The 13133-nt window shown below is 42.5% G+C and overlaps 1 protein-coding gene across 1 annotated transcript; it reads right to left on the minus strand.

Moving 5' to 3' along the window:
• Positions 1-3079: 3079 nt before the first annotated feature.
• Positions 3080-7184, minus strand: LOC123054395 (probable protein-S-isoprenylcysteine O-methyltransferase). The gene is made up of 5 exons (XM_044478164.1): positions 6845-7184; positions 5001-5244; positions 4712-4840; positions 4446-4554; positions 3080-3537 (listed from the first exon to the last, which is right to left on the minus strand). The coding sequence occupies exons 1-4, from the start codon at positions 7062-7064 to the stop codon at positions 4464-4466; spliced, it is 684 nt and encodes a 227-aa protein (XP_044334099.1). The 5' UTR covers positions 7065-7184; the 3' UTR covers positions 3080-3537; positions 4446-4463.
• Positions 7185-13133: the final 5949 nt, after the last annotated feature.

The raw sequence follows: 13133 nt of genomic DNA on the forward strand, positions 1-13133 counted from the left end.
TGTTTGAATCCCCGACATCGTGGTTCATCCGATGAGATCATCGTGAAACATGTGGGAACCAACATGGGTATCCAGACCCCGCTGTTGGTTATTGGCCGGAGAGATGTCTCGGTCATGTCTGCATGATTCCCGAACCCGTAGGGTCTACACACTTAAGGTTCGGTGACGCTAGAGTTGTTATGAGAATTAGTATGCGGTTACCGAATGTTGTTCGGAGTCCCGGATGAGATCCCGGACGTCACGAGGAGTTCCTGAATGGTCCGGAGATAAAGATTTATATATGGGAAGTCCTTATTCGGTCGCCGGAAGTGTTCGGGGGTTTATCGGTATTGTACCGGGACCACCGAAAGGGTTCCGGGGGTCCACCGGGAGGGTCCACCTGCCCCGGAGGGCCCTATGGGCTGAATATGGAGGGGAACCAGCCCCTAGGTGGGCTGGGCGCCAAACCCCCCTAGGGCCCATGCGCCTAGGGTTGGGGGGAAACCCTAAAGGGGGCGCCCCCCTTGGCTTGGGGGGCAAGCCTCCCCCCTTGGCCGCCGCCCACCCTCTAGATCCATTTGGAGGGGGCCGGCCCCCTCTCCCTTGCCCCTATAAATAGAGGGGAGGTGGGAGGGCTGCCGCACCCTTCCCCTGGCACAGCCCTCTTCCTCCCCAACACCTCCTCCTCCTCCGTAGTGCTTGGCGAAGCCCTGCCGGAGAACTGCAAGCTCCACCACCACGCCGTCGTGCTGCCGGAGCTCTCCCTCAACTTCTCCTCTCCCCTTGCTGTATCAACGAGGAGACTTCCCCGGGTTGTACGTGTGTTGAACGCGGAGGCGCCGTCCGTTCGGCGTTAGATCGGATCTTCCGCGATTTGAATCGCCGCGAGTACGACTCCCTCATCCGCGTTCTAGTAACGCTTCAGCATCGCGATCTTCAAGGGTATGAAGATACACTCCCCTCTCCCTCGTTGCTAGTCTCTCCATAGATTGATCTTGGTGATGCGTAGAAATTTTTTAATTTCTGCAACGATCCCCAACACTTACATGATGGCACCCCTAAAAATTCTCCAACATTTGTGGCATGAGTTTATGTTTAATAAAATTCGATCAACGGTGATCATGGCCATCCTTTGGAATATTTGGAAACGAAGAAATGAAAAAGGCTTTAAAGGCATGCGAATTAATGGCCTACAAACATTGCTAGAGTTCTGCCTGGTGATCTACAATTGTGGGCCAACCGATGCAAAAATACTCAAAAGCAGATCTTGCTCCATGACTAAGGTATAAATGTTATTCCACTTAGTCGCGAGATTGTAATGTAATGGCTAACTCTCCTTCCCCCTTATGTAACTCTAATTCCTCACTGTATTGTTCGGATTGAATGGGTAATAAAGTGGTTTAGGCCGGCACAAGCCCACCTTTGGTTCATAAAAAACATTCATCGCCCTGGACTTCTTATAGGGAATTGAATTCGAGGACGGAGCTCGTGTTTTAGTAATCTCCCATGCATGGAGAAAAACACTCATTGTCTTGGACTTCTTAAAGGAAATTCAATGCGAGATTGGAGCTCATGTCTAGAAACCTCCAAATCTTGGGGAAAGGGGGTTCCTAAATTCCTAAATCATTTTATGGTATGTTCCTACTGTCCAAATGGCATCCATGGGAAATTCCTATGCAATCTCAGTTATATGCAGTTTTATTTGTTTTAATCTAGGCCTAAAGGGAACTCTAGTCATTCTAATCCAAGATATAACACAAATTAGTTTCATTAACTCTAATCATTCTAAGATACGACACCAAATTAGTTTCCCTAGCTCCAACCATTCTAAGATACAACACCAAATTAGTTTCCCTAACTCCAATCATTCTAAGATACAACACCAAATTAGTTTCACTAGATTCATCATAGAATATATATTTTCATACTATGTATATTCGAAGTTATATATATTGGAATATTTTCTATATATGTGGCCAAACTTGAAGAAGTTTGACTGAGTGCAAAGTTATAACTTCAAGTAGTTTAGAACAAAGGGATTATTTTGTATTTATTTCATACATGATGTTAGCCTAAAGTAATTAATGTTTTCTTCCAATCGTTTCTAGTAGAAAATAATTTGTGCTATTTTCTTTCAGCAGACTTCACTCAATGACTCAAACAATATACCTTTTTCAGGACCTACAGCGCATTTGGCTGAATACTTAAAATGTACCCCTCCATAAAGAAATGTAAGAGCGTTTAGATTATTAAAATAGTGACCTAGACGCTCTTACATTTCTTTACGGAGGGAGTAGTTGATTCCAACCGACCGTTGGATTCTCAATCCTATGGATGCTTATTTTTTTTCAACCTTCAGCCAACTGCCGCCCGTCGATACCCAACCTCCACCACCGCTCATCCTATCGTCGCCCCACCCACACTCTCCGGCGTCGAAACCGCCCACCCCCAAACTATAACCCCCCGCACGAAGCTCTGACCTTGGCTCTGCTCCGTGGCCTCGGTTCTCCACATTTGAGGAACATGAATCACAAACAAATTGCATGGTCTACAAATCGATGAAGACTTCATGAATTTGCAGTCGCCTAACTTTTGGCGCAACCGCCCTTCAAAAAAAAAACTTTTGGCATAACCGGGAAACAAAAAACTATAGGTTGGGTGGTTGAAAGTTGAAAGGTCAAAAGTAGAGCCGAACAAAGCATCCACTAGATCGGAGTGATAAGATGTGCACGGGTGCTTTTGGACCGACCAAGGCCCTCCCTGCTACGCACACCTGATGTCGACCTGGTTTAAGTCGATAGCAAAAGTTTATCCCAAATCAGCATCATCTGATTGCTACCGGTGCGGCGGATAGAATACACCTTTTTTTGTCCGCCGTGAGGTAACTTCTATTGGCAGAAAAATAATAACTGGATGAATAAAGGCATATCCTCTTCCAGGTTGTCCGGCACTAGTAACTTCAAGGAGTTTCTATTTGGAGAATCAAGACATTTTTATCCGCCCTGTTCACATTCCAGAGCTGCGCAAAGCAGAATGACAGATTATTCCAGAACTGTTTCTTGCTAAAAATGACTGATTATTCTTAGCTAGCTGTGCATCAGAGACAAAAGAACTGCAGCTCTGCAGTGAATTTCAGATTCCATGGAACAAACTGGGAGTTTCTTTTCTTCTGCAAGCCCAGGAGCAAAGCATGGTGGAGCATATATGTTCAGGCACACTTGATACAGTTGTACTACAAAGGCTTTCACACAGCGAACCTACTGGAAATGTTCGACGTTCTCCAGAAAGAGCGGAAACTATTCGGTTCGAATCTAATGAATGGCAGAGCTTCCACAAAACTAGCTGTAAGCGAACCCATTTGCATCAGCAACAGTTCTTAGCATTCGCGCCAGATTGACGAGCTGAGGAATGACTCTTCAGCTTCATCAAATTCCAGATTTGTATTGTATTGTGTAAAATCCATGACATAGCTTGCTCGTTTGGCATCTCTCGAGTCCATGTTGTAAAGTGCTTTCCTTAGACATATCAATGATGAGGACAGCAGGGGGTAAGCGTTGCCTATAATAAAAATGAAGACAATCAATACCCAGTTTCCAGGTTCATATTTACATTATAAGGGACAAAAACTGTCTGTATCGCTGGTGACCCCAAAACATACATGTTGCAATGCATGTTTAATGATTTTGTGATAATGCCACATGCGCACAACCTTTAAATACTGGTTGGTTCAAGACAAGTCAATGAGCTCATGGATTGGCGACGTGAGCAATCCATATCTTGGAATCTAATCAGCAGCTAGAACAACACATATTTCTTACTTTGTGCAGTTTGTAACATAGTAATTCTTTTAAATTTCTTACAAATTTGCGATTCCAGGGTATCTATGACATATATATTTGTATGGCCTTTCTAATGTAATGAAAGACCCCACCTATAGAAGCACAATATCTTTAAAAAAAGAAACTGTACCTCCTGAATAAATCTGTCACCATTTGTGCTATTTACAAAGTATACATAAGCAATAGATGACACTAAAATACATGAAAGTTGAGAAAGTCGTGTGTAAGACGTGAGATGCCCACAACATGGTATGGTCGTTGACTCAAACACAATTCTCAAAACTAGTGTGAAAGTGTGCTTCAAATCTGAAACTGCAACTGTTGGAGGTTATTACGTACAAACAGGTGGTAAGGCGGACTTGTATAATACAAACTTTAGATTCTGGTAGACTAGATCAATCACTCAAACTACTAAAAGTTACTCATATTCTTTAAAGACAAACTATACAGAATTATGACACATAAATATCCAACTTTTCTTACTTATAGAGCATGTATCTACCAGTGTACACTGACAAAACCTTATGGTTGGAGCATTAAGAAGAATGAACAAAGCAGTCTGTTAACTTGATAATCCAAACACACGGTGTGGACAGAACGCTGGAAAGCGAGGACTCAATAACTTACTTTGCAAGATTGAAACACTCAGTTTATAAATGGTAACCCCGAGTGCACTTTCCGTGCATATTCTTCATATTGAGAGCCAAAAAATTGCCTCAAGAAAAATTCTTCATATCTGCTCTTGAGTGAAGGGATCACAATAAAAACTGTAGAAGAAGCACACAAAATAATATACTTAACTCTTATATGAAATATTCACATTAATTGGGCACATTCTGAAAATGGAGAGCCTAGGATATAGAGGTAGAAATACGGTTCTTTTAGAAGGATACGGTATCCGCCTTGCAAAGAAACGCCACAACACCAATGTAAATACAACTGTAGATACTGGATTGCACAGCATAACCTGCGTTCCAACTGCCCATAGAAGAAAGCCTGAATACCCAGGATGCCGCATAAATCTGTACAATTAAGAACATACTTTAGCAGCTATAACCAATTATGCAGAACTATCGCCATGTTTTTTATGTTGCAACGAAAAAAATGTTTAAGTTGGAGCACATGCAGAGGAAGGCAACAACAGTACTCAAGACTATAAATGTTGAATTGTGATGCAAGTACCTATAAATTCCATGAGTTACCAACTGATGCTGGTCTTCATACTGAATCCGTATAACATGTGTAAAGGCACGCCCAGCCGTTACAACAGCAATTTTACGAATAATTTCACCAACAAGCACCATCAGAAGGCCAATATTACTGACAAACAGATACCCTTTTATTTCTGGGAAGAAAAGGCTTTCTGTCAGGTGTTCCACCATTGCAAAACTCATTGCCAAAACATACTGCTTGCTGATAAGAAGTGCTGCATCAGAAGCACCTTAATTAGCTCACAACACGATCACGCAGTTACATAGTGCAAATTACAATTAAATGGTAAAGAAAGAAGATAAATGAAATAAAGAAGCGGACGCCAATCTATGCATGGTAATGTTCTTTCAGGGGCTCTTTGGATTTTGAGCCAACAGCTGCCAGCCAAAAAGTTGGCGTTGACTGCATGTTGGGCATATGTTTGGATGAGCACCAATTATTTGGCTCGCCAACGCTGCATGGCCTTCCTCAGCTCACTTTCACACCATACCATGGGTGAGACACCGGCGAGCAAATAGCTAGCCAATTTTTGGGCGTGCCCGTGATTTGGCTGGGCTAGTATGGGCAACATCCAAACAGCCCCTCATATTCTTTTTGACCATCTTATGTATCAAGTTGATAACCTACGATTATGAATTTTCTGATTGTGCTATTATCCAATCAAATAGAGATCTGAAGGACTGGAGTATCACCAAAGAACTAGCCATCGACAGGGGTGCGTGGAAGCTTGCTATCGCCAGAACCATGAGTTGGTTGCAAGATCCTATGGGTTTCAGATCTAGCCTCCCCCTACTTGTTTGGGACTAAAGGCTTTCTTGTTGTTGTTGAACTAAAATAGTTTAGAGCCAGAGTTAAGTGATCTAAAAAATGCAAGTTGGACAAATCAAGTTTGAATAACTATTTTTAATCATCCCCAATTTGTACTCCCTCTGTCCCATAATATAAGAGCGTTTTTGACACTACACTAGTGTACAAAACACTCTTATATTATGGGACGGAGGGAGTACTATATATGAAGATAAATACTTATGATGGCTTATGAAGCACTAAATTAGGAAATTAATTCATCAGGCATATTGAAATTTAATTGGTAAAATACTACTCTGTAGAGGCACTCAAATTGCACTTTCTGATTTTGGAGCTTGACCTCAACCTTTATGTCAGCCCATTGATACTCGTTCTTTCTGAGAACCGAGCGGTGCTCAGTTGGCTAGAGCACACGTCTGTGAGCTTACCCACCCGCGTTCGAGGCGCGGCCTCTGCAGGGCGCCTCATTTCTTCTAAAAAGCCGACATGGGAACTAGTCTCCATGGGTCGAAAAAAAAGATACTTGCTCCTTATCCCCTAAATTTATCACAGTATAGTACTCGGTAGCTTCTTTCTGTTGAATTCTTAAGCTAAACAAAGAAATTCTTACAATTGCATATAGATCGGACAGCAGAGGTATACCATGGTTATTTGTCAGTTAAATGCTAGGTGAGAAATTGCCGAGACCACGACGCCGATTATTATGCAAATAGGGGAACTGCCAAAGCATGCATTCTGCCAATTCCTCCTAAGTCATCTCGACTATCTAAACAAAATCAAACCACACCAATAGCAATCCAGTTGGATCAGACGAAAGGACACAATTTATATGTGCTTCACATTACCACATGTTAACCAGGGCACTTTAATCTAAGCAGCATACAAGAATCATGTGCATCGGTAACACCTTCTCTACTCTCTACCACTACCAGTAGTAGTATCTACACAATCTCAGGAGCACCCTCTCTGGATGGCAAAGATGGGGGCCGAAGAGGGGGTTCACTCACAGGTGGCGGTGACGTTGCTGTGGCCGTGGAAGGCGGCGGCGAGGACGTACTCGGAGCCGTGGAAGAAGACCAGGGCGGCCGCGAACTGCCACGCCTGTGTCCGCGCCGCCATGGGCAGAGCGGGGATCTGGGGGCCGGAGCTTGCGCTGGGGCTCAGGGCTTGGGCGGCGGGAAGAGCTGCTTGGCGCTGGCGAGGTGCTGGGAGGAGGAGATGCCGCATGCGGAAGCTTTTACTGGGGACCTGAACGGGGACCGGAAAAGCTCGGGGCGGCCACGGCGGGCGAGGCGAAGCTGTCGGGACGCCGGGATGGATAGAGAAAAGGGGGGACTCCTATTCCCCCGACCCACGCGGTGGAAAGCAAGGTAACGCACGGGACTTTGGCCCGGCCCATGTGGGGGCGGGGGGCCCCTGTTTTTATTTCCTTTCGTTTTTTCCTGCTTTTTTTGGTTTCGTTAAAAAATGTTCGGGATTTCAAACAAAAATCGAATCTCAAAACCATCACGAATTTTAAAAATGTTCTCAAATTCAAAAATGTTCGTGAGTTTGATGAATATGCTCATGGATTTTAAAATGTTTGTAAATTCAAAAAATGTTCATGCTTTTGAAAATAATTCATGAATTCAAAAAGTTTTCGAATTTGGAAAACATTCTTGAATTCAAAAAATTTTCATGGGTTCTGAAAAAATGTTCACAAGTTTTAAAAAGTGTTATCCCATTTGTAAAAATGTTTTTGAATTCGAAAAATGTTCATGATTCCAGAAACTATTTGTGAATTTGTAAAAAAATCATGAATTCACAAAATGTTTGCAGATCTGTAAAGAATGTTCACAATATCAAAAAATGTAACGAATTTGTAAAAAAAATGTTTGTGTTTTTTCTTTCGCTCGGGTATTTTCTTTCGGGTTTAATAGTTGTACCTCTCGTGGAAGAAAAACAAACGCGTTTTTCCCTTTCTGAGTTGTGCTTCTCGTGAAAGAAGCATGTGCCTCCACGAAAAAATTGTGCTTCTCGCGAAAGAAGCATGTGCCTCCACGAAAAATTTGTGCCTCTCGCGAAACAAAAAAAAACATGTTTTATCACTCCTTCCGATAGGCAAATCTGTGCCTCTCGTGGAAGTGAACCTGTGCCTCCACGAGAAGCACATTTGTACCTCTTGCTTAAGAGAAAAAATGCATTTTTTCAGCAAAAAAAATGTGTTCAAAACCTAGGGGAAAACCGTGCAAAAATCAAAAAGTCATAAAAACAAAAAAAACATCAAAAACCCGAAAACGCGTATAGAAAAATAAAAAATCCAGAGAAAACGCCAACGGGCGACATGTCGCGGCGGCGCTCTCACCCCACCCAAGATGACCCTTGTGGGGCTCCCACAAGGGAAACCCCTTAGTTATTTGCTCTCCCTACGTGATGCCCAATCCTATTTGCCACCAGCGGACGACAAATAGTTATGGCTTTGCTAAAGCGAGCTTTCAGTTGGGCCAGCCCAAGTATGGATTCATGTGATGTTTTCTTCAGTTGTTATTTCCTTCGATGTTTCTTGCGTTTTTTGCTTATGTTTTTGCTTCCGTTTTCTTCACTGTTTTGTTTGGTTTTCAGTGGTTTCATTCCCTTTATTTGATTTTTGTGTTTTGGTTCCTTTTGTTATTTTTCCGTTTTGATTCTTTTTTTTGGTTTCTTCACAGTTTTTGTTTTGTTTTCAGTGGGTTTTTTGTATGGTGTTGAGCGTTGATCGACTAAAAGGTGACATGTTCAGTAGTCAGGTGTGACAGAGATGCGCGTGTTGAGATGGATGTGTGGTCACAGAAGGAGGGACCTAGTCCGGAATGATGATATACGAGATAGAGTTGGAGTAGCACCGACTGAAGAGAAACTTGGCCAGCATCGTCTCGGATGGTTTGGACATATTCAACGCAGGCCTCCAGAAATGCCAATGCATAGGGGACGGCTAAAGGGTGCTCATAATGTCAAGAGAGGCCGGGGTAAACCGAACTTGACATGGGAGGAGTCCATGAAGAGAGATCTGAAGGACTGGAGTATTACGAGAGAACTAGCCATGGATAGATTTTTTTTGAAACTATGATGATTTTTATAGCAAATTCGGAAACTATACGCCCTAATGCATAAAAATCGAAACTATGACCCCGTTGGCCTTCTGTTGGCCGAAGAGGGACTTTTCGGCCTACCGTTGGCCGAAGTGGGCTCTTCAGCGGCCGAAGAGTGCTCAGCTGGGCCGAAAAGCACTTTTCGGCTTCCCGTTGGCCGAAAAGTGTCAGGGGCACAAAACGTAATTAAGATGGCCTCAAATGAAAAAGTTATCAGCATGAAAAATCTTCGTCTCATCGAAACGGTTGATTTTGATATAAAAATCGTCTTAATCCGACGTCGTATGCAACCTGTAGAGCCAAAACAAGATCAGGGGCAGAAGCTGTAGAGTTACTTCGGACAGACCGAATGGATGTCAGAAAATTTTTCACGGGACACCCGGTGCACTCGGTGAGACCGTGTGGAATACAGAAGAGTACACAAGTTTGGTCACGTTCACTCGGTGAGACCGAACCAAACCACTCGGAGGCTCCAAAAAATTGCCAAAGATTTTTTGATAGAATTTTTAGTCCTTTATTGTACGGGAAGTCCAGCCGCCTTATAAATCGATGTGGGCATTGTTCGTCTGCACCGGGAAGACACATGCCGGCATTGAAGAAATGTCTCTGTTGCGATGGCAGGAATTGAGAGGAAAACTTTCGGCGGTGGCGTCATCCACCATGCAAAGAGAGGCAATGGTCACCTCTCAGGCCCGTCGCCGTGCACCCTCGACGCCGGGGGTGATGCACACAAAAACGTCACCGTGCACCCTCGACGCTGGGGGTGATGCACCATATCTCACGTCGAAGGAGACCTGGCCGGAAGCGCAGTATGCAAGCAGTCTTCCCGGTGCAGACGAACAATTTTTCAGATCAAAAATCTTAACTTTAACTCGGACAGGAATCTTTAGTAATTTTTCGGATCCATTCGGAGCCTCCTAGTGGTTTGGTTCAGTCTCACAGAGTGAACGTGACCAAACTTGTGTACTCTTCTATATTCCACACGGTCTCACCGAGTGCACCGGGTGTCCCGTGACAAATTTTCTGACATCCATTCGGTCCGTCCGAAGTAACTCTGCAGCTTCTGCCCCTGACCTTGTTTTGGTTCTACAGGTTGCATACGACATCGGATTAAGACGATTTTTATATCAAAATCAACCGTTTCGACGAGACGAAGTTTTTTCATGTTGATAAATTCTTCATTTGAGGCCATCTTAGTTACGTTTTGTGTCCATGACACTTTTCGGCCAAAGGGAAGCCGAAAAGTGCTCTTCGGCCAACAGGCTGGGCACTCTTCGGCCAACGGGAGGCTAAAGGGCCCACTTCGGCCAACGGTAGGCCGAAAAGTCCCTCTTCGGCCAACAGAAGGCCGACGGGGTCATAGTTTCGATTTTTATGCATTAGGCCGTATAGTTTCCGAATTTGCTATAAAAATCATCATAGTTTCAAAAAACATCCCATGGATAGGGATGCGATTCTAATATCGAGGCACATAGCCTCGCTAAGCATACTTTAGGACTTTCTTTGGACGTCATTTATGGCTCCAAGATACTCCGGACCTAATTTGTATCCCAATGTATTTGGACTATGATCAATAAATAAAGTTCGTTTAGACTAAAAAAAGTTGGTTACAACGCTCGATCGACTCGTGCCATCTCCAATTTTGAGAAAAAAAAACGCTTGCCTGCCACTGGGCTACTATGTCAAAACTAGGTGGTTTTCTTCTGTAAATTTTTTAAAAAATGTTTGTGTATTTTAAAAGGTGAGAATGTCAAAAAAATGTTCATCTATTCAAAATTGATTGCGGGTTTGAAAATGTTGGCGAATTCAATAAATGTTCATGGATATGAAAAAGAAACAGGATTAAAAAAATCCATTGATTTGAAAAGGTGTTCACAAATTTGGAAAATTTCCATTCATTCAAAAATGTTCAAAAATTTGGAAACATTTCATGAATTTGAAAAAATTCGTGAGTTTAAAAAGTTCATGTATTTAATAAATATTCAAAAAATTGTGGAAGAGTTTGCATAAAAAATATTCACGTATTTGAAAAAATGTTCGCAGATCTGAAAAATTCACGTATTTGAAAATAAAATCACAGGTGGAAAATGTTCACGAAATTTTAATAAGGTAAAATAAAAGGAAAATAGAATAAAAAGAAAAAGGGAAAAGAAAAAGGAAAAAGGAACGAAAACAGAAAAACCCGAACAAAGCCCAGTCCAAAAGAAACCCGAAAACTGAAAGGCCAAACCATTGAGGGAAAAAATAAAGAACATGAGCCGACCCCGTTAGAACTTACAAAGGAATGGTTGTGTGAGCTCCGTGTACTGAAGAGCCCAAAATCGGCGCTTTAAGCGCTAAATAGGGTTTTTCTTCCCTCGACCTTTGGAAAGAAGGATATAGAGCCTTAGGATAGCATGGATTTGAAATCATATAAATAGGTAAAACGTAATTCTTGAAAAAAAAAAGGAAAGACATAAGATTGAGGATAACTATGAATTCTTATATGATTTTAAAACAAGGAAAACATTGTGAGGTGTGCCTTTTGAGAATGCGTGGGAAATAAACACAAGTAGTATTTTGTAATCGAGGAGAAACAGTAGAGTGAGATAGAGTAAAAGTGCATTGGACTTCCCCAGGGAGAAACAGAAGAGGTTTAAGCTCACATTGAGATTCCTATGGAATGGGGGTCACATTTTTTTTTTCCACAACAATTTAGTAGTCCCAGTCCGCTAACGGTCTATGAAAATTCTACAATTCAAAGAGCCCCATAATGTTCGCTTCATGAGACACCTACAACCATGTGTGTTCTTCATTAAAAAAGATAGGTTGTGTGTTACAGAAAAACCTATACAACTGTGACGTCACTAATAAACAATCCCCTTACCTAGGAGCAAAATACTTATGATAACAGGGAGGAAATAGCTCTTGCTCAAGAGTCTAACTCTAGGACTAGCGTAGTTTCTAGAATCAACATCATTTTCTCTACATGTTTTTAGAAAATTAATGTTATATCTTCATATAAAATCAATTTATAAGACTCACAATCGTCTGTGTTACTTTATTGTTAGCCATAAACAAATTAGATAAGCGAATGATCATAACTACTTCTATATTTTTGGATGCCATGTTTCTCTTTCGACAATCTATTGACCATTTTTGAGGAGCAGTGAAATTGTAACATGGTTCTTATCATGGTCCAGCTTGACACATGAGAAGTTTGCCATGTTCCCAGGGCTATTATAATGGTCAACGCTCATCGGAAAATAAAAGCAACAACAACTCATCATGAAGTGTTGTGACTTGTGAGCAAGTTTTTCGGCAGCATATAGGTCTAGGAAGTCACAAGTCACAAGTCAGCAACAGTATAATCCAGTCACTATTCTTTCGTATGACCATTTCTCGAAGTGCCTAGAACATAAAACAGCAAACAATATGATAAGAAGAGCAACGGAGAGGAGGAAGGTGCATGAGACGCCCATAATTGGATGGTAGTGATGCGCGGTCAACCCACCACGTAACCTGTTTTAACCCATGCGTACGATGCATATCACCCAAACAAAAGTAGAGAAGAATCCAAAAGATATGATAAGCAAGGAGACTCGATGCTTAGCGAAGAACAATCTCTTGTGTGTCGGTGGAGTTATGCGTGCACACTTGTACTTTCAAAGAGTAATTGGCATGGTTAGGTTGACTGATTCAACTATTCCTCCCATATTCTTTGGTGGCTAGGATAAATTCTCCCTCCAGACTTCGCCGGCGAGCAAGTAGACTCGCCTTCCCTCCGGTTAGTAGTTTAGGTCAAGGTGTTTTAGTCCTTGTAGGTGCGGCGCTCGGACGGATGGCGGCGTTTTTTCTTTGAGTCTGTCTTTCAGGTTTTGATCCTCTTTAAATTCGTCTATCTAGACGTAGTCGATTGATCTCCGGCGTAGATTCCTGCCGTCTCCTTGGAACGGTAAGGTTAGAGTTTACTATTAGGAAAAACTTTATACACAGAATCTTACCAGCAACACGGTTAAAATAAGACGCTACTGCTACTTAGTAGTAGCGCTTGACAACAAACCGCGCTACTGATATCCACACAGCAGTAGCGCGTCAGGAGGAAACAACGCTACTACTATAATTGCCACGACCTTGCCGTCAGACTAGGTATAGCAGTAGCGCCTGTTTCGTAAACGCGCTACTACTATGGCGTTTAGCAGTAGCGCTT

This window comes from Triticum aestivum, chromosome 2D (assembly GCF_018294505.1).
Source record: "Triticum aestivum cultivar Chinese Spring chromosome 2D, IWGSC CS RefSeq v2.1, whole genome shotgun sequence".
NCBI classification, from domain to species: domain Eukaryota; kingdom Viridiplantae; phylum Streptophyta; class Magnoliopsida; order Poales; family Poaceae; genus Triticum; species Triticum aestivum.

What these genes read in the sequence shown, in the direction of transcription:
- LOC123054395 (XM_044478164.1), bottom strand. Translation starts at nt 7,064, where the DNA reads ATGCGGCATCTCCTCCTCCCAGCACCTCGCCAGCGCCAAGCAGCTCTT. An exon ending in GTAACTCATGGAATTTATAG is followed by an intron (nt 4,841 to 5,000) that starts GTACTTGCATCA and finishes TTAATTGTACAG; the next exon opens with ATTTATGCGGCATCCTGGGT. An exon ending in TTCTTTGCAAGGCGGATACC is followed by an intron (nt 4,555 to 4,711) that starts GTATCCTTCTAA and finishes ACTCAAGAGCAG; the next exon opens with ATATGAAGAATTTTTCTTGA.